Source organism: Psittacula echo (assembly GCF_963264785.1).
Source record: "Psittacula echo genome assembly, chromosome: 3".
Classification (NCBI taxonomy): domain Eukaryota; kingdom Metazoa; phylum Chordata; class Aves; order Psittaciformes; family Psittacidae; genus Psittacula; species Psittacula echo.
Window position 1 is genome coordinate 19848535 of NC_137736.1, and position 27613 is coordinate 19876147.

Consider the following 27613-nt stretch of genomic DNA (forward strand, 5'->3'; position numbering starts at 1 on the left):
CAGCAAAATTCTTTCCATATTAAATATCTTTAGAATGCTCAGTGAACTTAGCCCAGCTTGAGTATCTTCCCCTGTGGGGAAGAAGGTTGGACAGAAGGTGTATCTTCTCCCTAAAATTCTTCAATGATTTGGAAATTTAATTCTTAATTAGCATGTGTGTATGTCAGTTGTAGACAAACGTATTTATCTATTAGAAAAATGAGACCTATTAGAAAAATAGACATGTGAGTTCTATTAAGACTTGAAAACAGAGCATTGGGGATGAAAAATTTGACATCCTAATTAGATCTTAAGACATAGTCATGAGTCACATTAATGTAGTGCTTTGGATTGTGGTCAGTTAAAAAATGTTCAGAGAGCAGTGATATTAGAAACTCTAGCACTTGGGCATATTAAGTGTTCGGTAATTGAACTAGGGTTTTTCTAGGGGGGAAGAAGGGTGGGTTTGTTGTTGTTATTTTGGTTTTTTTTAAATTAAGTGGTGGTCTTAGTCTTTTCCCTTCAGGAGTTTTAGCTTTTCTACTGCCAATCAGCAGCTGACATCATCTCACTGAGCATTAGTACATTTACTTTTGTGACAGTACCTTTTGTCTTACTCACTGCATGTCAGCTAAATTTCTAAATTGGAAGTGTTAATTTCTGGGGGTGTTCTGTGAGACACTTAAATACTAGAGGCACTAGTTCCCACCAGGGGGATAGTTCTTTATCATTACAACACCCTTGTAAACAGAAATTGTAGCATTAGTCTACTTTCACAGATGGACAAGTTAAAACCCAGATGTTAAAACGAGCACAAGCAAAATAGTTGAGCGACCTATATACGATGGTTGGAGAAAGACAAAGTTTTTTCCTGTTTTGGGAGAGGGAATGTCTACCTTAACCTCCTGTTAACTTACTTTGCAGTTTTTAAATCTGGCCCCTTGACAGATGAGGTCTGCAGACAGCAGCTGCCTATGGAAAAAAAGAAATTGATTTACTTAATTGTTCAGAATTAGGAACTCAGGACTCATATATCCTTCAACTCCCCCTCCATGGCACTGGATGTCATATAAGTACTGGGAAGGAGATGCTCCCAGTTTGGGTGCTGGGAGAATAACAGGAAAGAGAGGCTGCAGGAAAAATGCTGCTGACTTTTGAATTACAGTAATTGCAGTTGTCATGGAGATACTTGGGATGAAATATGCTTTGTATGAACAGATTATTTTCCAAGCTCCTACTAATCATCTAGTGAACAAAATTTATTCTTGTGGCTTCACAATTTAGCAAGTTTGTATCAGTTTTCAGAGCAACAGCAAAATTAAACAAAAAAATTAAGATGTTGCCTCTGTGTTAAGTTTCAGTTTGGTTTTGAGATACATGGAAGGGCTGAAGGGCTAGAATGTTTGCAAAAACTGTTAAATGCCTCACTTGTTGAGAGAACAGGAAGAGGAAATGAGGATACTTGTACTTTTTTCCCTTGCCTTGTTCTCAGAAACCTGAAGGGAAGATACCTGATACAGGAAATTTCAGCCTGGTCACTTACAGTTTGACTTCTAAGAAGTTGACAGCAAATTTCTACAAAGAAAAGCAAGATTAACAACTCCAGGTAGCACTGACAATACTACCTAACAAAAAAACCCACAAACCACTAGTAAAGCTGGGATGCTGTAAACTAAAAAGAACTTCGCTTAAATACTGCATTTTCCTTACAGGTTCTTAATAACTCAGTTTTTGCTGGCTGGTAAAAATTAATTAGGCCCCTTTTTTTAATCTGATGACTTTTGTAGTAAAGCAAATGTAAATGCTGAGAAGGGAAGCTTAGGAAAGGGTTGGAAAGATTTGATAGATAACATTGTGACAAACAGTACTTTGTAGTAAATCTGTAACTTAGCTCTCACTTAGCAGTTACTCAGGGATGAATAGTTAGTTATCTGTGAACCAGTAGGTCATTGTCTGCCTATAATTATAATCAGTTTATGGTTTCAAAACAAGACCAACTTTTCACCCACCATGAGATCTGTAGTTCTGTGTGAACTTAAACAGGGTAACTTTCTAGCAACTAAGTAAACTGAGCAAAACCAGATGCAGTTATAGTAACACACAGAAACATCAGCTTTCAGTACTAACTTGCAGAGAAAGTATGAAATACAGTATAATAAAGTTCATTCAGGGGTTATGTTTTTCCAACTTAGGTTGCCATGAAGCTGGTACAAAGAGGGAAAAAAATGAAACAGCCCAAAAGAGACACTATGGAAAATAATGAAGTAGAAGCTCAGCACAGATGCTCAGAGTGTGGAATGGTGTTCCAGCGGCGTTATGCACTTATAATGCACACACTGAAACATGAAAGATCTAAAGATTATAAATGTCCAGTAAGTTGGAGGTTTCTTGTTTATAAACCTCCCTCTTTATGAAAATTCATTCAGTAACAACATTAATTATTATTTTTCTTGTATTGTTTGGATACTTCTATTTATTTTCCTCACCGATTTCAGAGACAGATGTGGCCCTGATCTGCATGGGGTGGGGTAAAACGCGGTGCAGCCACATGACCTGACAGCACTGTGTGATGTGGGAGTATGCTTACTGCTCAAGATAGTGCTGGTGTGGGCATTACTTTTAACCTTACCAGTAAATATGCAACTGTGTTTAGATTAGCCTAGAAGTTAGCCTTGCTGGGAAGGAATCAGTGGTTCTGTCAGTAGCCATTACAACTATTAATTAACCTGAGATAAAATGCCTGTTGGAGTCAGGTCATAGGCCTAGCTAATCGTGTTAATATGCTTAAAACCTTTGAATACTTTTTCTAATAATTTTTGAATATCAAATGTGAAGTAAAGTTGTAATATTTTCTTCACAGTTGTGCAAGAAAGAATTCCAGTATGGTGCCTCACTGCGAGCACATCTTGTCCGGCACACTCGGAAGACTGAAGTGAACACTGCAGCTTCCAGTGTAGAAGAGACAGGCGCGTCTTCTGTGAAAGGGAGAACTAAACGGGAGTTTATATGTGATATATGTGGGAGAACTCTACCTAAGCTCTATTCTCTCAGAATACATATGCTCAAACATACAGGTGTAAAACCACACGCATGCAAGGTAAAGAGAAAGTCCGTTTACTCTCTGATCAGATTAGTAATGTTTTTTTGCTATTTTAGTATTGACACTGTGTCCTAAAATTTAGATTAATTTAGGTAACTTCAGAATGCATTCCTGATAAAAATTCTTGTAGTCCAAGAGTGAGAAAACTAGAATAAAATTGAATCAAGAAAGTTCATAATTCTGTATCTAGAAGAGTGTCTGCAAAATCTGGTGCAAAATCACAGGTTTGGCTGTCCTGGTTCCCAAGAAATACAGGATGTTTTGTTGTGTTTAAACACCTATTACAAAATGTGTTGGTTTGTTTTTGTGTTGGTTTTTTTTTTTTTTGTCATCCTATTCCACTGGATATGGATATTTTTTTTTTAGGTTTGCGGAAAGACCTTTACGTATAAGCATGGATTAAAAATGCACTTGGCTCTCCATGAAGTACAGAAACAGTTCAAGTGCGACTTGTGTGAAAAGTCTTTCGTCACAAAAAGAAGTCTTCAGGAACACATGAGCATTCATACAGGTAAGTGATGAGAAAGAAGACCCTTCTACTTTGGTTGGCTGTTGTATGCTGCTGAACTTTAACATTGCTCTTCAGTGATAAAGGAACTGTTTGAAAAAAATAAGTAGTAGTTTTTCCTTTTTCTTCTACTGGTCAGACAGCTGAAGTAAAGGTAAGTGGTCATTTTAAATTTGTTTTCTGGTTTATTTTACCATAGCTTAATGTTATCATGCAGATGTTCTACATAAGAACAGGGAATCATGGTTGGTCTGTCCCTATGTTTTTATGTACATATTAAATGCTTCTGTCATTTCAATCAAAGATAGGCAACAGGCCAGAATATTCTGGAGCATTGACTTTCAGCCTGTCCTTTCAGAGGAAAACATGCCAAGTTAAATCTCTGAGGATCTCCATATATATTTTATGAGGTTTGCTGTACTAATACTGAAATTTTATCAAGCCTGGTACCTTGAAAGATCTTAGCATGTGAAAGATGGCAGTAATTTAATACAAGCAGGGTTTTGAAATTGTAATATGTAGGAAATGTCTGTGTTTCTTGCTTCCTTGAGCTGGGCAGAATTAACAGTAAGAGACTTTTTGTTAAGATAATTTGTTCCAGAAATGAAGGAATTTATACTAGTACTTAGCATTCTGAAATGGATGAGTTGTAGCAGAAAACTTTTCTTTTAAGGTGTTATGCCACAAATTCAAGATGCAAGCCATTTGTAACCAATACTCCGTTGCCGGAGAAGTTGCACATTATATGAACACAGGCAGTTGGGTTTTTTTTCCACACAAGAGAGCATTTTTTTAGGTTGTTCATAATCCTTGAGTAATTTGGTAGCTGCAATGTTGTACCTGTAGTTAAAAATGTGCAATAAAGTAATTACCTGTAGTATGGGGAACAAACAGGAGGAATTAAGAGATGTGTGCACGTCTATGGGGGATACGATACGATAGGTATCACAGAAACATGGTGGGATGGCTCCTATGACTGGAGTGTTGGAATGGAAGGCTACAGGCTCTTTAGAAAAGCCAGGCCCGGCAGATTCGGAGGGGGAGTTGCATGTTAAGGATAGGCTGGAGAGTATGGAACTCTGTCTGGGGACAGGTGAGCAGTCAACAGAGAGTTTGTGGGTCAACGTTAAAGGGAGAACAGCTATGGGAGACATTACTGTGGGGATCTGTTACAGACCACCTGATCAAGAGGACTCTGTGGATGAAGTGCTCTATAGACGGATAGGAACAGCCTCACGCTCACAGGCCCTTGTCCTCATGGGGGACTTCAGCCATCCTGATATCTGTTGGAGGGATGATATGGCCTAGAACAAGCAATCCAGGAGGTTCCTCGATTGTGTGAAAGACAACTTCCTTCAAGTAATAGAAGTGCTGACAAGGAGAGGTGCCATGCTTGACCAACTGGAGGTGCTCACCAACAGGGAAGGGCTGGTTAGAAATGTGATGCTCCAGGGCAACCTTGGTTGTAGCGATCATGAGATGGTCGAGTTCGAGATCCTCAGAACAGTGAGAAGAGCGTGCAGCAAGCTCACTGCCCTGGACTTCAAGAGAGCAGACTTTGGCCTCTTCAGGAACCTGCTTAGTAAGGTCCCATGGGATATAGCCCTAGAGGGCAGGGATACCCAAGACTGTTGGTTGATATTCAAGGATCACCTACTACAAGCTCAGGAGTGTTGCATCCCAACTAGAAGGAAGTGCAGCAGGAGGGTCAGGAGACTTCCTTGGATGGATAAGGAGCTGCTGAGGAAAGTTAGAGGGAAAAAAGAGGCTTTATAAAAGGCGGAAGCAAGGACAGGTGGCCTGGGAAGAATCCAAGGATGTTGTCTGGGAAGCTAGGGACCAGGTTAGGAAAGCTAAGGCCCAGTTAGAATTAAACTTGGCTAGGGATGTTAGGGATAACAGGAAGGGATTCTATAGGTATGTAGCGAATAAAAGACAGTCTAGGGACAGTGTAGGCCCCCTCCGGAAGCTATAGGGAGAACTGGCTACCCTGGATTTGGAGAAGGCTGAGGTTCTTAATGACTTCTTTGTCTCAGTCTTCACTGGCAAATGCTCTGACCACACCACCCAAGTCTTGGAAGGTAGACCCAGGGACTGTGAGAATGAAGACCCTGGGCCCACTGTAGGAGAGGATCTGGTTCTAGACCATCTTAAGAACCTGAATGTGCACAAGTCCATGGGACCTGATGAAATCCATCTGCGGGTCCTGAAGGAGCTGGCGAATGAAGTTACTAAGCCACTGTCCATCATATTTGAAAAATCGTGGCAGTCAGGTGAAGTTCCCGATGACTGGAAAACAGATAATATAACCCCCATTTTCAAGAAGGGGAAAATGGATGACCCGGGGAATTACAGACCAGTCAGTCTTACCTCTGTGCCTGGCAAACTCTTGGAGCAGATTCTCCTGGAAGGCATCCTAAGGCACATGAAAAAGCACAGGGTGGTTGGTGACAGCCAGCATGGCTTCACTAAGGGGAAATCCTGCCTGACCAATTTGGTGGCCTTCTATGATGGGGCTACGGAACTGATGGACAGGGGTAGAGCAGTTGACATCATCTACCTGGATTTGTACAAAGCGTTCAACACTGTCCCACATGACATCCTTGTCTCTAAATTGGAGAGACATCAACTTGATAGATGGACCACTTGGTGGATAAAGAACAGGCTGGATGGCCGCATGCGAAGAGTTGTGGTCAATGACTCAATGTCCATCTGGAGACCAGTAATGAGTGGCATCCCTCAGGGACTGGTGTTGGGACCTGTCTTGTTCAACATCTTTGTCGGTGACGTGGACAGTGGGATTGAGTGAGCCCTCATCAAGTTTGCCGATGACACCAAGCTGTGTGGTTCGGCTGATACGCTGGAGGCAAGGGATGCCATGCAGAGGGACCTTGACACGCTTGTGAGGTGGGCTAATGCCAACCTTATGAAGTTTATCCGTGCCAAGTGCAGGGTCCTACACCTGGGTCGGAGCAATCCCAGGCACAGCTACAGGTTGGGCAGAGAAGAGATTCAGAGCAGCCCTGCAGAGAAGGACTTGGGGGTGTTGGTCAATGAGAAAATGAACATGAGCCGGCTTCAGTGTGCGCTCGCAGCCCAGAAAGCCAACCGTATCCTGGGCTGCATCAACAGGAGCGTGATCAGCAGGCTGAAGGAGGTGATCCTGCCCCTCTGCTCTGCTCTTGTGAGGCCTCACTTGGAGTATTGTGTGCAGTTCTGGTGTCCTCAACATAAAAAGGACATGGAACTGTTGGAACAAGTCCAGAGGAGGGCCAGGAGGATGATGAGGGGGCTGGAGCACCTCCCGTATGAAGATAGGCTGAGAAAGTTGTGTCTGTTCAGCCTGGAGAAGAGAAGGCTGCGTGGAGACCTCATAGCAGCCTTCCAGTATCTGAAGGGGGCCTACAAGGATGCTGGGGAGGGACTATTCATCAGGGACTGTAGTGACAGGACAAGGGGTAATGGGTTAAAACTTAGACAGGGGAAGTTTAGATTGGATATAAGGAAGAAGTTCTTTACTGTGTGGGTGTTGAGGCACTGGAATGGGTTGCCCAGGGAAGTTGTGAATGCTCCATCCCTGGCCATGTTCAAGGCCAGGTTGATGTTCAACCCCTCCCATGGGCAGGGGTGTTGGAACTTGATGATCTTAATGTCCTTTCTAACCCTAGCCATTCTATGGTTCTATGATTCTAATTTAGAGGTAGTGCTTCCCTCTCTGTGTATTACATTGCTACATACAAAATGCACTTAAAAATTCCATATGTGTGTAATTAAACCAATATGTCTTTGTAACATGGGTACTTAGAGAAATCATACGACAAGAAAAAAAAACACTCTCGCAAAGCACTCTGAAGATATGGAGGCCTGGTGTTTTAACATGTTTTGTTCTATTTTTGTTAGGCGAATCCAAGTATCTTTGCTCCATCTGTGGAAAATCTTTCCACAGGGCATCAGGACTTAGTAAACATATAAAGAAACACCAGCCAAAGCCTGAAGTTCGTGGATATCAGTGTACTCAGTAAGTTGGTGGTATTTTTGGTGGGTTACTTTTTTCTTGTCATTAATGGTCTCAGTAATGTTAAAGATTAAAAGCGGCTCCTTGTTGTAACATGAAAGTGTTCACTGAGCTGGAATAAGACTTTTAAAGCATAGCATAAAAAAATTCACTTTTGTTACTACATGAACTGGAGAGCAAAAGCGTTTTTTTTTTGTTTGTTTGGTTTTTTTTTTAAACTATTACCCAGCTCTGGTTTTAAACAGTTGTTTTCTAATGAGTGTGTTTGCACTTGTAGCTGTAATCAGTAGCGATGTAATTTTAAAGCTTCTGTGTTCGACAGACAGGGAGGTAAGCTCATAGGCAAAAGGCTATTGCATGAAGGGTTCCTGCCACCTTTTAATGTGATAGCTGGTTTCAGTTTAATTTGAAAATTTCGTATGCAATCTAGATATCACGTACTGCAATTTACACTTGTTTAGTGAACAGCATAGATTAAGACTCACTGACAACTGCAGTTAGCTTGATCATAAATGCATCCATCAGTGCTGTATGGTGTTATGTGATGAAGAGATGCAGATGGTAAGGCAAAGACGTCTGAAGAGCAGAATTTCTTTCAAAGGGAGAAAGCATGTCTTTGATTTGAATGACCTCTGTAGTTTCCGTACCAAGATGAGCTAGTGATTTGTAATTTCACATAGTTGTACTATATCAAGGTAGAAATGAAGGAAAACTAGGAGTTCACCTGGATTTAGATGTTTGCAAGCAGCAAGCTAAAGAAAGAGTATCACTAGTTTTGGATGCTTGCTTGTAGGATTCTGAATATGTTTTTTAATTAAAAAAAAAAAATTTTTGAGCATTACAAACAACAGATCCCAGTTATCTTTACCAATAATTAATCCTCACTGGTTAAGGGAAGAAACAGCTGCTACCATAGAAACTTATGAGGACCGTATAACACAAATTTCTGATGTCTTCCAGTTGGTTTGCCTTCCATTATTCCCCATAAAAATAACAAGAAGAATATAGATACCTGTAACAGACAAAAGTGTTTCAGAAGTCCTCAAGTTATATTCTCGACTTTCAGATAGGCTGCTGTTCCTTTTAATTTTTCCATAGTTTGGAAAGAGATCATGCTGATGATGCAGTCAGTGTTGTCTTCTCAATGGCTTCAGTTGCCATTAAAGAAGAGGGTTCCAGTGCTTTTGAAATCAGGATCACCAAGATCTATCTTATATGGGATGGTAAAACCTTTACTGTTACAGGTGTGAAAAGAGTTTCTATGAAGCTCGAGATCTTCGGCAGCATATGAACAAGCATTTAGGTGTGAAGCCATTTCAGTGCCAGTTCTGTGGAAAATGTTACAGCTGGAAGAAAGACTGGTATTCTCATGTCAAGTCTCATTCTGTCACAGACCCTTATAGGTAAGAGGAAATTCATTTAACAACTGAAATATACTAATCAGTATGAAGTTATACGGAACTACAGCCAGTCAACAAGGAACTTCTAGTCCTTTGTTAAAGTACCGATTGATTGATGTTGACTGGGGTCTTGAGTACTTGAGAATGGATGGGTGACTTCAGATAGTGTGGTCCAACTGTTAACCTCCTGGTACAGTCCTAGAACTAATACATATGAAATTGTATGAGAGTAAATATAACTAAGTTAGAAATGCCTTATATGTGATCTCACTTTCCTAGAATGGTAAGTGGAAGCTTTGTGGCTGTGAATAAGAGAAAATGTAGCTCCATCCAGCAAGATTATTTCTAATTACAGAACATAATTTAATGGGACAATGTTCCTGCTGTAATTAAAGTGCATTTTAAAAAGCATAACATAGGCATAGCATAATGGTTTCAATAGATTTCTCAACATTTTTTAGGTGTAATATATGTGGTAAAGAATTTTATGAGAAAGCTTTGTACAGAAGACATGTAAAGAAAGCCACACATGGTAAAAAAGGAAGAGCAAAACAAAATCTGGAACGAGTTTGTGAGCATTGTGGAAGAAAATTCACACAGCTCCGGGAATACAGGAGACACATGAACAATCATGAAGGTATGTAGAAAACAAGTAGCCATGACATCCCCCAGTCCCTGAAAACATGGAGAAAAGAGGTAACTGTTTCTTGTAATCTATGTATGTCTTGTGTTGCAAGAAGCATGGAAGTTCTAACAGATTGTAAACGATTCTGACAGTTTTATGCTTATCCTGGTTAGTTAACTTGCTTCCAGTGATTCCCAGAAGTTGGGATCTTCCTAAAGCTGCAGTTGCACACAAGGGACAGTGACAATTTGTCCTTCTTAGAACTTTAAGAGGAACTTTTTTAGAAGTGATTAAAAGATGTACATCTGGCAAAGAATTGGATGAGTAAAATGTTTCCCAGTTTGAAAGGTGTACATAGCTAATAAAATATTCTTCAAACAGCAGAATGATTGGCATGAATTTAACAAAAGGACCACTGTTGGAAATTGGCCAACTTCTTGATTTATAAGAAGCAGCAAACTATGTGATGTTTGGGGAAAATATGAAAACATTTGATAATTAAAAAAAAAAAAAAGGGTGTGCATTTTTACTTTAGATGTGAAGTATGATATTTGAGTATTTGGTTGTTCCAGCTGTGTTGGAAGTCTAGATACACTCCCATCTCAGGGAAAAAAAAACCCACTTTTATGAAGCATGTGACCTTTTAAGGAGCTGTTATGAGTAAATCTAATAGCTGTCTCACTATTGAAATAGAGATTTTGTGTTTGTTCCTAAACAGAGAGAGTCCTGTAATAGATACCTAGCCTAAGTCCACAGTAACTGTTATAGAGGAAAAGCCATCACTGAAATAGTTTGTCACCACCCACATGCCTCGTTAAATACTGCGGACCACAGAGCTCAGACCTGATAAGGGAGAATAAAATTATACAAATATCAGGTGGAGTATTTAAACATAAATAAGTGCTGGTGTTTGATGAGAGGTTATAGAAACATTTCTAGTCACCCTTTGGTTCTGTAAATCTAAGTGCCAAATTCCATGAAGTAAAACATGGTTTCAGAAAGCCATCACTGGCAAAATATAACTAGAATTTCATTAAGTGGTATGCACTTAAAACAGTTGAGAAGCTGCACTAAAAAGAATTTTGAAAAGAGAAATTTTTTAGAAGTAAAAGGTTAGATTGAGCAGAGCACTTGTGGAAAATTTTTCCACTGAATGTAAGATTTTGTGCTTGCATTATATTGTAGCATAGAAATGGGAAACAGGATCTCCTGCTTACATGGAAAAAGTGAAAAGATTTCTTCTATCCTTCTATACTGCTGTTCTCCTGTTGCTTCTTATCAATACTCACATTTTTATGAACTCCTGACAGTGGGCTTTTCCTTGCTTTCCCTTTGAGAGCAGGTGTGAAGCCATTTGAATGTCTCACCTGCGGAGTAGCCTGGGCAGATGCGCGTTCGCTGAAGCGCCATGTGAGGACACATACTGGGGAGCGACCATATGTCTGCCCAGTGTGCAATGAAGCTTATATAGATGCCCGGACGCTACGGAAGCACATGACCAAGTTTCATAGGGACTACGTACCCTGCAAAATCATGCTGGAAAAAGATACTCTTCAGTTTCATAACCAGGGGACACAGGTGGAGCATGCCATCAGCATTTTGGCAGCAGACATGCAGGAACGAGAAACTGAGATCAGTGTTGGCAGTAGTGAGGTTGAGACTGTGGTAGTGACAGGAGAAACACTCGAAGCCATCGAAGCAGTTGCAGCTACCGAGGAATGTACATCAGTCTCTACTCTTTCTGACCAAAGCATCATGCAGGTGGTAAATTATGTATTAGCACAACAGCAAGGACAGAAAATGGCTGAAGCGATGCAGGGCATCGAAACTGTAGAAGTGGAAGTGGCCCATGTTACAAAGACAGACTGAATATAGTGTACAAGAGAGCAAGAAGGGTGAGGTCTTACGGTCTGTGAAAGCCTGAAAGCCAAGTATTTAACTGGTTATCCAAGGCTTACCATGAGGCCTGTTTTCAAACGGTTAATCCCCAGTGCTGAACATCTTGGTGATGAAATACTGCACCATATATTACGGGGAAAATGTTAAGATGCTTCAGTGTGAGCCATGGCTCTGAAGGCTAGGATTTCTGCACTGGCTGTAAGTACAAAAATAAAAATAATGTTTTGTGTGTCATGGAGTAAGTATCATGCTGAAAGTCTTAAAAAATGAAAAAACATTTAAAAAGCCTGCACTAAATATTAGAAATGCACAGTTACTGGTGGCTTTTTTTCTACTTCTATTTTCATGTGCATTTCATCAAGTTTGTGAACATATTGCCTGTATTGGATGCTGTCTCTTTACTCCCCAAGACACGGGGATGGCAGAATGCTTCATGCAGTGTGAGCTTCATGCAACATACAGAAAATCCGAGGCTTTCCTTTGGGTAGATGCATCAGTGGCAGTGTGAATCCCAGTTTTGAAGAACTTATTTAAATTCCAGCTTGTGGGTGGTAGGTCCAAGGTTCAGTATGATGTTTTGCAGATAATGGGCAGGGGTCTACTGAAACCTGAGGAAGTAGTTTTCTGGGACAGACTCTGAGTTTCCATTGACCAGAGGACAGCCCATTGCAGCGACAGTGCTTAGAGAAGTGAACTGCTTTTTATTTGTGAGCGAGGTGCTTACACTTCAGCCTCTGTGCGCAACCATGTTCAGTTTAATGACACCTGGTTGCATTAATGAAATTATCACCTGCATTGTTGTAGGTATCCAGAGGATGCAATCTAATGATGGATGTTTCTGATTTTGCATTATATTTAATATAGACACTCTCAAATTAAAAAGGTCTAATGATTCCTACCTGGACTTCTTTGGTATATTTATATTCACATCTTGTATTGAAAGGAGGAACCCTGCTAATTCCCAAATGGAACACGTAGCAATATCAGGATAGAGAACTACGAAAATGCTAATATGGGATAAAAATCAAATTTGTTTCAAAATTACCAGTGTCTAGAAGACCTTATTGCTGCTGCTGTAAGAAGATACTTCTAGGACAAGCTAATTACCCAGTGCTACATCACATAGATGGAAAAATTCTCACTGGGTGTTCCTGTGAGTAAGCATGAATCACAGCCTTGCTTGGCCCAAGTTTAAATGCCCCTGATTTAATACCACGAACAGTGCACATCTAAATCTGCACAAGGTGTGTATTCCTTCATTGCTGGTTGCTTGGGTGTTTAAGCAAGCAGCGTATCTTGTCAGGGTAACTGAAGGTGCTATGCACATGAACAAACAAGTGTATTTTTTAACTTGTTCTCAGTCTATAGTATTATCAGATGTTTTGCAACTTTGACAGCAGCAAGGTACCCAAGGAGCCAGAAGCCTGTGATACTGCAGGATGAACATGTGCATAACTGTTCTACCCATGAAATGGGCCCACTGAACAAAAGTGAAGCAAACGGTATGAGGAAGCAACCACCTCATTTGAATTAGTATTTCTACCTTTCATCTTATGTAACTATTTCAGTACCTGTCTACTAAGCTACAGAATGGACTGTACTTTTTATACTTTGCAAGCATGTACATAAGCAGTTGTTGGAAACTTTTTAAGCAATGTGCAGCTGGAGTTCCTGTTTGGAATCCGAATTAATCTGTAGATGACCATTTCAGAGGTCACGGTCTTCCTGCAGAGAAGTATTTATTTATGCATCCTGCAGCCCTTGACAATTGTGTTCTTTTCTAATTACCTAATGGAGTAAAATTAAAATGATTAATAATAAAATGCAAATACTGCTAGCTCTGACTCTTGAATTTTTGTATGCACAAGAATCTGGAGACAGCCATCCTGCTTAAATTAAACTACTGCCATTATGATGAAAACATTCAAAAGAGCACTAGGTAAACTTCAAAGCTTACTTCAGTGTTTGTATCTTACAAATAATTATGTATTACTGAAGTGAGGAAACGTTCAAGGAAAAATAGCTGTAAATAGTGCTGGAACGTTATTTATATATTTACTGTGTTACCTTACAAAAGGAATATTACTGGCACCTTAATGGAATCTTTGGTGCATTTATTTATTTGCCCAACCTATGGAAGAAGCTGAAGTGAATCTGAATTTCACAACCTTGTTTACCTACTGTAAAAAAGCTTTTTTAACTGATGTGATGGCCTGCCATTTGACAACTATAATAACAATGACTAACCAAACAAATCACAACTAATCTTGTTTCCTAAGCAAGACTCAGCCAGGAATGTCAAAACTGACTGTTGCGGCACCCCTTTCGTGGCACAGTGTGCCTTACCCTTTCAGAACAGCATGAGGTAAGTAGGGAGTGTCACTCTTTGCTTTGCTGTTCCCATCCTTTTGAAGTTGCCTTATGTTTTCCTTTGAACTTCAGCTCGTAAATTAAGATGTTCACTACTCTTCTGCAGTCTCTCTGAAGTTGGGCTGCAAATATGCAATTAATATTATTTAATTTTATTTTTAAAAAAATAAAGTTCATGAGAAGTGTCCATTTATAAAGTATTCCTGGTGAATTCCTGTACATAATGAATTTGATCTGTACATTCTGCTGTTTTTATTTAGTGTTAGATGTATAAAGTTATAGTTATTTCTGTCATTAAATAAATTCAGCTTTGCCATGAATTAACTCTTTCAAGCAATTTTTTTTTGACAGGAAAAAGTGTTACAGAATTATTTACTTCTCAAGTATTTATACAGATAATGTCTGGTCTGAACAGTTATAGTAACACCTACTTCCATTTTTGCTTAAGGCTCAAACCATTAACTTGTATGAGGAAAGGAAACCTGCTGCCCTCCTAAATTGTGTCAGACCAGGGCTATACAAGAGCATCATGTTAACCAAACACATCCTGAAATCACTTTGGCTGCCAGACCTTAGTGGATGATGTGACCCTGCTACCCAGCTGTACCCAGTTTAGTTTGCTTCATATGTTATTTCTCTTGGCTTGGGTTTCTGCACGTCTGCCACCCCCAAGCAAGCATCATACAGCACTTGTCTTGGGGTGGATATTTGAGCAGGCAGGAGCTGTGGCCTAGAAGTTGTCCTCCAGCATCATTATTCTGACTGAAAGATGAGCTGTACAGCTGCCTCCAGGCAGGGGAAGGAACAGTGTCCTGTGCTTTTCTGTTTGCTATTACAGCAACTTTAAGGCAAGGTCGTTGCAGAAAGGCTGATAACTGTTTTGTGGCTCATTCTGATTCCTAGGGGAAATGCTGGGAGTATTTTAACCAGAGAGGTAACCAAGCTAAGTGGGAAATGTATAATTAAATAAAACCAGAGGTTTCAAAAGGTTGGGTGCTGAAGAAGTAATGTAGCCTACCAGTGAACAACTGTTCAACATGGATGCAACTACAGATGGAGAACAGCAAAAAGGGAAGTATGGATAATTTCCTCCCCACCCCCACTTTGTTTCCACTACGAATAGGACCATAAAGGAAGAGCCATGAATTTCTACAGCACTGGAAATGTGTATACATCTAATATGGTAACAGGGGCCAGTCTTACAGCTGCTGCTGACCACATGATGGGAACCTAGCACTGTTCTAGCAAATCCAAGTCTTTACTAGAGACCTGTTCTCCAGCAGAAGCATTCCATTTTTAGAAGGCAAGAGGCTGCAGGGCTGGTGGAAAGCACACTTACAGGTCCAGAGTGACTTTGAAAGGACTTTTCAGAAAACAACAGTTTATCTTGCACTTGGATGAGGAAGTTTTGTGATGAGGGCAGTACTTTACTTTACTTGGGTAAAGTGCCCTGCCTTACAGACAATAATACCAATATCAAACTTACTCAGTACTTTTAGATGTGCTGTAGCCCAAGATCTTCCTGTTGCAGCCCTAAATTTTATATGTGAACATGACCATCTTAAGGATGCATCTGAGTAAGAAAAACAAAGCACAGCCTAAGATCCATGCTAGTTTTGCAATTACTCTTTATGCTACACTGTTTTGTTCAGTGCTTGCAACTCTACAGTGGAGGTTGATGTCCATTTGAACATGGATGGCTACCACAGTTGCACTCCTTTCACAAAAGCAAAGGCAGAATTACCATTTTCAAACAAGCTACTGGGCATCAGCCAACACTTCATATGCAACTGCTGTGTTTACAGATTATGGGAAGATGGGGAGGAAAGGAGAGATAGTTATGTTTTTATTATGACTTCCATTACCTTAGGTTAATAAACTTGTACTGCAAGGAAAACATAAACACAGGCTCATGTCAAAAAGTTTCAGCTGAGCTCTTACTACAGAACCACAAACACTTCATTTGTTCATTCATCTCATTGGGAAATTCAATCCCAGGAACCAAATTTAAGAACTAAGTCACAAGCATAGCAAAGGCTTTTAAGACTTCACTATATGCCACTGAATCAAAAAATCCATACTGTGATTGCTGGCTGGGAGAGTCACTGCCACGCTTCCCTGCTCCTCCTGGCCTAAAGAGTAGCTGTCATATACGTGTGTGTACCACAAAAAGCACATACTGCAGAGTTTAAGGGTTTGCTTTGGTACCTAAACCTTGCTTGGACTCTCACCACTTCAGTCTTTTAAATGGAAGTTCATAACCCAAAATGTAACACACTAAGCACAGAGTTCAAGTGTAATAGTTTATACTTCATGCTTTTACTCCTATGGGTAACGATGCATATACCCCGAGGCAATGGCTCCACATCATTAAACACAAGCAGCTCTCCTAATTAAGCACTACTTAATTATTAAGATGCCAACAGATCAAAATTAGAGAACAGCAAGAGATCCATTTGTTAATAAAACCAGAGGAAATGGAAGGTGTTAACAGGATAAAGTAAAAAGTAAATTAATTGTCCAATTCTTACAGCATTCTAGTATCTCTTGGCAGAGGAAATAAGACAAATTATGGTGATTTTAGAATGCAGCTTTCCCTTCTGTAGCTTAAGGACAGAACTACTCAGCATTCCTCAGTTTGTAACCTTATAATGAATTAAAACAACCCAACCTCTTCGTGCAGAAAACCTTTTAAGGCTACAAAGATAAAAAGCCTTTTGGAAGTTCTATTGCTTTTCCAGACTTCTCATCTCATGGCAGCCTACAAAGAGTTCTAGTTACACAAGAGTGATTGCCTATAGTTTAAAACCTGTTTGGCTCTTCAGAAAGCAGAAGCCATCATTTTCTTGAAAGCTGACCTGTCCTCCGTATCTCCTCACAAAGCCAGCTTTGGTAAAGCTACCCCCTGGGCACAGCCATGTCGGTTCTGACAAAAGGTGCTCCACAAAGCTGGCAGAGGTGGAGATGAAGTACAACAGGCCTGAAGGCAGCTGTGGCTGCTGCTGTGCTGGTCACATTAGGACACGGTAGTTGGTTATGTCAAAGTTGGCTGAATACCAATAGTATTCAGGTCATCTATGACAGCAAGTAAGCCCATGAAATTATAATAGCATCCACCAGTTACTTTGCAGATAGGCTGGTTGGGAACTTCTTCCTGCTGATAAAATATTGACCTGGAGAATATGCACAGTGCACCCCCTACACTTTTAAATGAATGAAATGAGGTGTGCAAGGGGCTCCACCCAGGAGTGTCTGAAACACTGCCATTAGTGGCTGGCAGCACTCGTTTGAGGGTTATTTACTTGTATTAATACAGTTAGCATGGAGTTTGGTTCCACTCGCAGCCCAGCAGGGTCAAAAGCAGCCTAGCTACAGGGTAGCACAGAGAAGGTTACTGCCTCACTACTTATATCTTCATTTAATATCCTGGATGTTTTGCAAGCTGCTCAGGTGCTAAGCAAAGCTTTAGTACTAAGAAAGCATAAGTCTTCTGAGTTAAACCAGCACAAGTTAAATGGGCAGCCATTTCAACCAAACCTTACTGTGCTAAACTGGTAAGGTCTCAGCAGATCTCCTGGAAGCACTTAAGACAGCTAAACCAAGCAGCCTACCCTGAGGTTTAGAATTTTTGAGTTGTCTTAGAAAAAAAAAAAAAATAACAGACAAGACTACCATCATGCAAAACCCACAGTTACTATAACAAAAGCCTGAAACTTCAAGTGAAGTTCTAGCTAACATGTACCTTGATGATACTTTTCCAATCAGTTCTTTCCTGCAAGCATCAGACATTAAACACCAGCAGACATCCCTGTAGCTACAAGATAAGCTTGTGACACACTCTGTCCTGAGTGGACTGAGGCCATCCTGATGGATTCTCTTCACGAAGCACTGAGGAACAGAACTCACACACTGAGACAGGATCCCTATTGAGATGTAGAAGCTACCACAGTCTCTCACAAGGTCTAGGATTATTTATTGACCATGGCAGTAAGCAAGATAAATATAACTTTTGTTCTCTCACTTGCACCGAAGGCATTTCCTAGCATGTCTCCTGCTCTCTCTAGCAACTTCATAAAGGATTTTGAAGTACCAGGAAATTATGTTAACAGGAACATCTACTTCAGCGAAAGATGTGAAAGATGGTGGCAGTAGGTTGACTAAGAAAGAACAGGTCTCAGTCCTCCTCTTATTCTTACTCAAAGTTCCATTTTGCTTTTTCCTAATACAAGTGACCAAGACAGCATCAACTACTAAGGAGCAAGATAAAATAGTTATTCACTGTGAATTACCACTATCTTAAAGGGATTTATTTTGACAAACATAACCACAGGTGATGAAAAGAAGTGGAAAGTAAATGCTTCATTTTGCCTTGCCTAGTTCCAGTAATGCCCAAATCAGTTTTGGAAGTCCTGAAAGTCAGTTTTGAGAGTGTGTTTTGGTTTTGTTTTAAATAAACCAAAGATTTCTGCTATGAAAAGAAAAAAAAAGTATACATTTTTATGTTACGTTTATAACAAGGCTTTAAAATAAAATAGTTACAGGTATTCAACTGCATCAGACTTCAAAATAAAAAAGATTACACGTACAATACAAAAATACAAAAAAAATATTTTTTAGAACTTACAAACTCAAAAGTCTAAATGGTCAGAGCTTTCCTAAAATAATAATACTAAAAGTAAAAAAATACACTTCAAGATGCACTTTCCTTTCTGCACTCACAGGTTCAACTTTAGCATTATGAAAGTTTTTAGAGGGAGGATGAAAGCAATTAACATATTGAATTCCATGATCAGTTCCAGGCTGGAATTAATTTAGTAGTTGACACTATCAGGTATTTGAGTTAAAAAAGAACAGTATGCTTGTTTGGAGAGAAGGTGGTGTTATTGCTGTTGATAACTATCTGTTTAACTAGTTCTGCTTGTAAAATGTTTTAAAAATATACAATCTAAATTAGACTGAAATTTATACACTTGTTACTAGGTCTGAAATCCTACAGCACCGTTCTGCAGTATGAGAGACAGGAAATTAAACTGAGCAAACTAATGTCATCGTTGACAATTGCTACAAAAGGCAGGTGGGCAGGAAAAGGCTGAGCTTCAGTTCTGAAGTTGACTTTTGTTAGAAGCATTAGGACTGCAAATACAGTAACCTTCTCTAACCTGATAATGTCCACTGTGGTCACCAGCATCAAGGCATTTTCTTTCAAATGGCAAGACAAGGAAAGTGCATCTTTTAATTTTTTCATACTTAAGCAGTGAGTTACCGATTTTTGGTGTGGCTTTTATTCCTTCTAGGCATTTTAAAGAAAGAAAAATATTTCAACCAAATGTGATGCTTAATGTACATTAGCTTGTCTTTTTGGTGGTGGCTTTTGTGTACCACAAGGAAATGCTAACAAGCACTACTTGAGGCTAACGATTTAAGAGGAGCACACTGAAAATACTGATTTACCTTTGTAGTGAATATTCTTTACAGATTGTATCTAATATACAGACAAGGCCCATATCCTGAGGATGGAACAGGCCACAGAAGGTTACACATCCTACATGAAGTCTTAAAATTAGAGCTACGTTACCAGAGCCACTTGGAGCAACATAATTCCTAGTTTGCAGACATAACAAAAGGTGACTGCAGGGAGGAAAAAATCCAGGTTCTATTTCCTGCATAAGTTTATATTCAAATTAATAGTCCACTACCACTTCTAGCCCAAGATAATGCTGACTCTGTTTAGAAGTACTGCAAAGAGTCAACTGCTTCTCCTGTTACAAAGAGGGAGCCAGAAGTGAGAATTCAAAAGGATTCAATGTTAACCTGATTAAAGAGACAGTAACCTTTTTCATCCACCTTAACTACTCATTGACCAAAACAAGAAAAACAGAAAAAAAAAAAAAAAAAAAAAAAAATCTTAAAAAGGTACCACTCCAGTTTCTTTATTATCTGTAACCTTTTGGAACTAATCACATGGAACTACAAAATTAGCAAATGCCCAAATGCCTTGAAATCTGTATACAAAACATAAATTACCTCTAATTTCAAACTCATTTATTAGTGTACCACTCACACTCTTAAAAAAAGTGGCTCCAAAGATAGTCTTATAACATTCTTAAAAAAGGAAACTGTTCCTTTAATGTTACACCCTCCCCTCCCCCCAAACACCCAACTCTCAATCCACATCATTTAGTTATTTTCTTGGTCATGGACATTTCCAAGATGAGATTTTATATTTCGTTCCCATAGCTTCTGGTTGTCAGAAAACCCATGCTTTCCTTTGTTGAAGGAATTTGGTCCTGCTGAGGTTGGTGTATCCCTGTAGAAATTAAAATAAAATAAGATCAGTTAAGAAAGTCAGCTCAACTATAGTAGTTTGTGCAACACGACGCTGAAAACACCAATTTCAGGTCCAACCTGCCACTAGAAACCACCATGCATTTCTTTCCCTTTCATCAGCAGTCCTCTCTATTAGCACCTATAATTTGGCCGCAGAACTGATCTTTATGTGGCACATCAAGACAGAGCAAAGCAGAGGAAGTGGGAGGGGCAGTAACTGCTGCTGGTTCTGAAGAATCTGTTGCAGGCACTACAAAATCGAGGATCCAAATTTGCTCAAGGAGAATAAAAATCCCACTGAACAGCAGTGAACCTCTAGGGGACTGACTTTAAAAGCAGTTTGTCACGATAAACACCTTTAAAATATGCATGCTCAAAATTCATCCCTAACTTAAGTGAAGCCTCCTCTGAAAATACCACAAATTTGAGACGGTATAGGGGCAATGCTAAAATAAACGGAGAAGCAGAATTACATCGATTTGTGTTAAAAGCAAACAAGTTATTCTTTGTCTCTCTGAAAGAGATGATTCTGATCTTCCCCTTGCACAGAAGTTTAAAAATCTGACCAGACTATCCTACTTCAAGGCAATTTATAAAACTGACAACTAGAAGGAGACAAAGTTTAGCAGCAAGCAGAAACTCCCACCCATTACCTTTCCAAGAAGAACACGAGCTTTTATGTAACATAGAATCAATCTCCTCCTCAAAAAGAAGGCAAATAGGATGCAAAGTGCAAATGCAAATGTGCTACTTTAACCTACAGTGGAAACATTTGAAAATAACTGTATTAACATTTTCTTGCTTCTGGAGAAAAACTTTTTGATCTTAGTCTACCTTCCTATATTTCTAAGCCATCTGCAAGATCTGACCCATGCTGCTGGAGGTATTTTTACGCACTCACCCTTCCCCAAAACCACAGTTAAAAGCTGACCTACCTTCCAATATTCTTCATGCGCATCTTAGCTTCTGGAGGCATTTCTTCAGGTTCACTCTACAGAGAGAAACAAGGTTAGAGTGTGGCTGGGCACTATCTTTTGAACATTTCAAATGCCTGACAAGATAAAGTACAGAGTACAGCCCTAAAGAAAAGCAAAATGACTTAGGACAAAACAGAGGTTTGACATAACAGAAATACAAGTTCCTTTGCTCACCTCTATGTAAGGAGGATCAGTAACATGATAATAAAATATTAAGCAAAATAGAAGAAGCATAACTTTTCTTCACCCCCCTTTTATTAAGTCCAGAGAAAGCAACCGTTAATTCAAATTATGTGGGCATCTCATTTTCAGGGAAAAGTTATCAGCACTTTAATGATTTCTTGAGCCAATGCTGAGCTACAAAGTTGTACATTCTCCGACTAGCTCTAACCCACACCAGTGGTACTTCAAGTTGTGTTGATCACTGGTTTATTACTCACATCTTCATCTTCATTGAAAGCTGCTGCTACGGAAAGGGTTTTTGGAGCAAGGGTTGGAACGGGCTCTTTAGGCTTCTGAAAAAAAAACGAGTTCAAAGGTAAAGTAAGTCTACTAACTCAAAAAAGCTACCCTTGGTATTTTGGTAAAATGAAGCCAACATCTTCGCTGAAATACGCAATGGCGGGGGGAGGGGAAGTGTTTTTGTTATAGAAACAGGCAGGTAACATAATATAGAAACAAACAGAAAACATTTTCTCTCTAATGAAAATGGAAAACAGCTGCTATTTGTGAGAGACACTCCAAACAGCAGGCCTAGCCTTCTCATTACAATTCCCCATAAGCAAGCTGTAACTTTCTTGCACGCTGCAGGCATATGCAGCCACTGGAGCATGACATGAGCAATTAAATCAGAACCTGAGTAAGTTGTGGTATTCAAAATTTCACTATGTCATTGTTTCAATTATTCTTTTGGAGTATTCTTATCCATCAATGCCAGGAAGATAAATATTTTCTTGTCTTTTAACAAGATAACAGCTTTCCTGCTTAAAACAATTCAATGTCAGTGGCTCAGAGAAGGCAGCTTTGTCCATTTTTCTGAAGTCTGAGCTGACCCATTTGCACTTAGATCCCTGAATGTGCCAGTCTGCAGCTCCCTCCCATCTCAAAGTAAGAGAACATTCTCTTCATTTTCTGCAGATCTCTAAAATGCTGGCATTACAGGTGCAAGCCTTTCATAATTATAGTTTGAATTTCATCCAGACAAGTATCTGTAACATATCCATCACAGTGCTATGTGGAAAGTGTAAATTAACTGTACTGAACAGAGAAGCAGCATCTGACTTGTCCTTGCCCAAGCCAGCAGAGGACTATTTTGATTGTAAAGACACGCATCAGATTCATACCTGAACAAGTGCAAGGATATCTTATACTGGACAATAAAGGGGATCAGAATTCTTAGAAACCTATGTAACAAAGCCTCATCTCTTGCATATAGTATAAATGAATCACACTAACCTTGTAAAGAACAGGCAAAGTCATGAAACATAAACTGTATCTCCCCATGCTAAGTAAGATCTTTGGAGTGGAAGATGGCTTATTAAACCACCTAGGAAAGTACTAGCTTTCCTGTAGCTTTAAGCAGGCTATGCAATGAAGCTCCCAGCACTCATTTCAAAGTAGCCTGAATAGCTTAACAAGCCTGCTCATTTCCCACAGGAAATTATTCCAGACCTATCAAATCTCATTACAAGATTATTCTGTATGGTCAAAGATCTACAGTTTATTTCAAACAAGTCTTATGCTTCCTGAGACAAATGACCTGCTATTAATTACCCTGAAGTACTTACACAGGCATGACCAACTGGCCCTGCAATGCTTTCTTAAACGTTACCCAACTCACTCTCATGGAATTCAAGGTTTTCCTTTTGCAAGGAAGCATCCCCAAAGTATTTCCCCTTTTGCCTCAGTTTCACTAAAATTAAAAGCCCTCAGACAACTTACATTTGCTCCTAGCTTGATGGATATTGCAGATGCTTTCTTTGTTGTCTGACTGCCTATGGAAAATCCAAACTTGGACATTTTGGCAGGAGCAGGCTTTGTGGTGAAGTCTTCAGCTTCTTCATTAGCTGCCCGTTTCTCTGCGCTGCGACTCGAACTTTCTCCTCCATTACTGGAAGAAACAGTCTTAGTTTTCACAGGTTTTTCTGCCTCTTCTTCAGGTCCTGGTGAAGTCGAAACAACTTACCAAGATGAGCTATTTTTACTGAGCAGATTGATGGGAGCAGCAACCTCAAAAAGCATTATACTTTGGGTGCAATAGGTAAGGTGTTTTTAGTGACGGCAGTTTCCACCAATGTACATCTAGTGGACAGCGAAACACAAAGAGAAGAAGAAACTGCAAGCACTCCACTACTTGTAAAGAACTTCTTGTGTATAAGCCAGGAAAACAATCTTGAAGCACGATCTCTTTATTTAGTATGGAAGTCAAAGTTCATGTAGTAAATTAAATGTAGATGACTAAATCTTTTTAGGGTTTAAGTTGCCATAGATAAGGTTTCATAATTGGAATCCCAATTCCAAATCTAGAGTAGATAATCTAAGTTACAATTAATTCTACTGAATTTCTAAAAACATGTCCATGCCAGTCTCTAGGCTTGTCTAGCACAACTGTAAAATCATGGAAGTGACTACACTGAGGCCGAATTTCTCAATCATGTTTCAAGTCACTGCTTGTCCTCATCTCATCTGTAATGTATCTGCCAAGCTCTGCTTGAGGAAGGAATCAACACTAGAAAAACATATATACAGATTTCATCTTTTCTGGTTTTGTTTAAAGTCATGGAAAATATAGCAGCTGAAAAATGATCCACAGAGAAAAAAAACCCCACTCAAATCACGTTTTCATTCCTATACACTTGGCTTCAGCTACACCAAGGAAAGGTGTCCCTGGTAAACTCATTCTGAACATAGCAAATGCTTCATCAAGAATACATTTCTCTGCTGCTGCAGTAGGCAAATCATTGCAGTAGCAGAAGGGGGGAAAATGCAGTGGGGAATGGACAGGGAAGTGCTCATGCTATCAGTCCAAGAAAAACTGGAGCTAGCACCAGTTCCTCATTGTACCAAGTGGAGAAGAGGACCCTCCATGCACAGCAAATTCAGACCATCAGGGAAGAAAGCTCTTTGTGCTGCTTTCTAACAGTAAAAACCTATTTAGTAAGATAGAGCAGTAGGAGAGTAGCTAGTCTGAACTCAGGGTCAATAAGATTGTAGCTTTGAGAAAAAAAAAGGAAGCAAACGAGGAGAAAGAAAAACTTGGGACACCATCTATACATATTTTTCTGTTATTTCCCAAATCATAAGCAACAGAATATAACCTTTCTACCTCAGTCTACCAGCTAGCAACGTAATAAGTGATTTGAACAAAAACTGATTAGTCACCTTTGGAAACATAGCAGATCACAAAAAAAACCCCAACAAAACACAAAACCAAAACAAACCACCCAAAACCCAGCCTGCAATCAATTTCACTATTAAAAAATGGTACTAATCTGCACCACTAGAAATCTGACACAGAAAATACAGATATAAAAGTGACAAACAAAGGAGGAAAGAGAAAAAAGCAAAATTTACACAAGTGACCTTGGGTACTGGCTATTTTCTTAGCATAGTTTCCAAAACAGCAGTCTGCAGTCCATCAAATCACATTAAAAGAATATTCAATTGCAAGTCCAGCCTACAGCACTAGAGACTGTAAGGTGATCCAAGGGCAGGCAGACGATTCACTACCCTTAGAGGCATCAGGACCACGGGCCTAAAAGTCATCTTTTTCATAAGATACAATATTTACAGCAGCCCATATCTCAGGGCACACTGTACCACTGCAGGTCCCTATGCTAATGCTAGTTTGAAGCTAATTAAACTAGAGCTTACTTGTTCGGCTGCAAATTCCAGAATATTGCTAAGCACAAGATGAAGCCAAATACAATCTACCCACATCTGTTTTTTTACCAAAATAATAAATAGCTTCTCTTTCAAAACCAGCTCCTATCTCCACTGCATTCTGAATGTTACTTTTATCAGGCTCCACTTAGCACAAACTGAAGACTGCTGAGAGAAATAGTTGCTGAAGAAGCTAATAAAGAGCATAGGACAATTGGGGTAGGTGAGGAGAGAGCCATTGCGCTGTTCTACTGCAGGGAACAGAAAAGCAGGCCTGTATTACCCATTAAACAGGTATCTCCCATCTCCCATGCCAATGCATATGTATTTTCAAGACATTAAGGCTTCTTTATAATTTCCTAGAGATGTTAAGGAGGTGATACTTCACTTACAGAAAGCACCAGTACTATTTCAAAACTAGTCTGACTAGTGCTCTTTTCGTGGATCATGGCAATAAGAAGCTGTCCTACTTCACAGATGAGTTTCAGTAAACTATGTAAGGGGACAACTTTCACTGTCTAGGTGATTAAAGTGGCAAAGACTGACAGTGCCCCATGGAGTGTGACCACTGGTGGTAGCAGGAACAAACCAGCCACAACTAAGTTAACTTCGCCTTTTGCCAAGATCAGTGGGGTTTACATTAAACACTCTAAATTGCTTTACAAAATCATCAGGGAGTAAGTATCTCTCCTTAGATCTAATGGACCAGAATTCATTAAGACCATGTTCCAGCACACCAAACAGTGGACAAAGCGGTATGGATAACTGACATACTGATACTGTCCAGTTGCTGTACTACTAATAAAAAAAAAATAAAATAAAAAAGAACATACACAAAAACCCCCATTAAAGCCAACAGAAACCAAGAGTTAAGAAACTATAAAAAATTTAGTATTATTGTTTATGTTTTAGGGATTATCAAAAATAACATTAACTGTTGATCCTATCCTAATCAATTTACAAGCCTGTTTTAAGTTTTCAACAGATCAAATGCTCTCTCTGCCTACAGATATACTTAAAAACCTGAAACAAACAAAACCCAGTTAAGGGGCATGAGGATGATCAGGGGGTTGAAGCACCACCCATACAAAGACAGGCTAAGAAAACTGGTTCTGTTCACCCTGGAGAAGAGAAGGCTGCATAGAGATCTCATAGCAGCTTTCCAGTATCTGAAGGGAGCCTACAAGGATGATGGAGAGGGACTCTTCATCAGGGACTGCAGCGATAGAATAAGGGTAATGAGTTCAAAGAGGTGAAGTTCAGCTTAGATATAAGGAAGAAGTTCTCTACTGTGAGGGTGGTGAAGCACTGGAACAGGTTACCCTGATCTTAAGATCCTTTCCAGCCCTAAACATTCTAAAACAAAACAATAAAACAATAATAATAAAAACCCCAAATCCTTAATATTTGCAATTTAGATTTTAAGTTCGGGGAAGAAAGGAAAAAAATAATATTAAAAATTCCAGAACTCATAGTAAGTCATACGGAAGATTACAGGAATGTGCAGTCACATTATAAACACTATAAAACCAAACAGAAAACTTGCACATTCTTGCCAATGTGCAGGATGCTTAAAACGACACACATAAGAAATATGCACTCTACCCATTTTTAAAAGGTACCACAGATGCTAAAAGCTGGTCCTTAAGGCGTTGTTTTCATCCTTGCCAATAGCAATAACCAAATTTCTCTCAATACACGGCATAAGTACTCCGTGTATCTTTATTTTATTTTTAATTTATTTTTCGGAAGGAAAGAAATAAGGCAAGGAGAAACCATCCCCTTTTCTAAAAAGATCCTGTAGGGCTGAGGCTAATCCTAAGGCCTGGGAGAGGGCAGGGCCAATCCTCAGCTTCTCCTCCAGGGCAGCCCCCTGAGGCCGGGCCACCCCCTCTACCCGCTACTGTCCGGCCCAGGCCTGCCCTACCGAGAGCAGCATACCAGGATTCCCCCACCCCCGAGGAACCGGCCCGAGCCCGAGCCCCCGCCCACCCCTCAGCTACGCGGCGAGAGGCACTACATGTTCACCTCCTGCGGGCTGCGATCGCTTCGCCTTCACCCCCTCAGCTCTGCCGTCCGCCATTTTCCCCCGCCTCCACCTCCCGCGCTGCGCATGCGCACTCGCACCGCCGCGGCAGTCCCCCACTGCCCCCTCCCTCCGGCCCCACCCTCCAAGGCGTAGCGGGAATGATGCAGCCGGAAGTGGCGCTCTCTCCGTCGGCAGGAAAAGCGGGAAGGTGAGGGGTGATGCTGCTGCGCCGCCTGTTGAGACTGAATTAAATGGGTATTGAAATAGAGAAGTATAGGCTGAAAGATAATCTAAGTAAGTAAATTAGTTCTGCTTAGTGATCATCCTTGTATAAGATAAATGATCGCAGTTGACATAGTTCTAGGATTTTGAAACCTTGCACAAAATTTATGGAAAGCAAAACAAACTAGCAGATGTTCAGGATGAGTTGTAGCTGAGTTAACTGATAAGTAGAAGGATGGGAAGAAATCACTCAATTATGTCAGTGGTGTTACTAAACAAG

The 27613-nt window shown here is 39.9% G+C and overlaps 2 protein-coding genes across 6 annotated transcripts in view; one reads left to right on the forward strand and one right to left on the reverse strand.

The window, feature by feature from the left end:
- The window catches only part of ZBTB11 (zinc finger and BTB domain containing 11), a 30845-nt gene extending 7360 nt beyond the window's left edge, over positions 1-23485 (forward strand). For 2 of the 4 annotated variants that reach the window (XM_080614090.1, XM_080614091.1), the window contains 7 exons: positions 2172-2351; positions 2840-3076; positions 3446-3590; positions 7488-7605; positions 8847-9005; positions 9464-9639; positions 10970-19297. In XM_080614090.1, coding sequence (XP_080470216.1) covers positions 2172-2351; positions 2840-3076; positions 3446-3590; positions 7488-7605; positions 8847-9005; positions 9464-9639; positions 10970-11496 — 1542 coding nt within the window. In that variant the 3' untranslated portion in view covers positions 11497-19297. Of the gene's footprint in view, positions 1-2171; positions 2352-2839; positions 3077-3445; positions 3591-7487; positions 7606-8846; positions 9006-9463; positions 9640-10969; positions 19298-23359 lie in introns of those variants that run through there. The other 2 variants (XR_013956477.1, XR_013956478.1) reach the window with 2 other exon arrangements.
- Positions 19811-27226, reverse strand: PCNP (PEST proteolytic signal containing nuclear protein). 2 transcript variants are annotated; one of them, XM_080614110.1, is made up of 6 exons: positions 27111-27133; positions 23386-23501; positions 23142-23310; positions 21641-21715; positions 21159-21214; positions 19811-20203 (listed from the first exon to the last, which is right to left on the reverse strand). In XM_080614110.1, exons 2-6 carry the CDS (start codon positions 23439-23441, stop codon positions 20074-20076), a joined length of 486 nt encoding a protein of 161 aa, XP_080470236.1. In that variant the 5' UTR covers positions 23442-23501; positions 27111-27133; the 3' UTR covers positions 19811-20073. The 2 variants fall into 2 exon arrangements, with proteins under 2 accessions (XP_080470236.1, XP_080470235.1); XM_080614109.1 differs by lacking the exon at positions 23386-23501 and having other exon boundaries at positions 23142-23362; positions 27111-27226.
- Between the last annotated feature and the right edge of the window lie 387 nt (positions 27227-27613).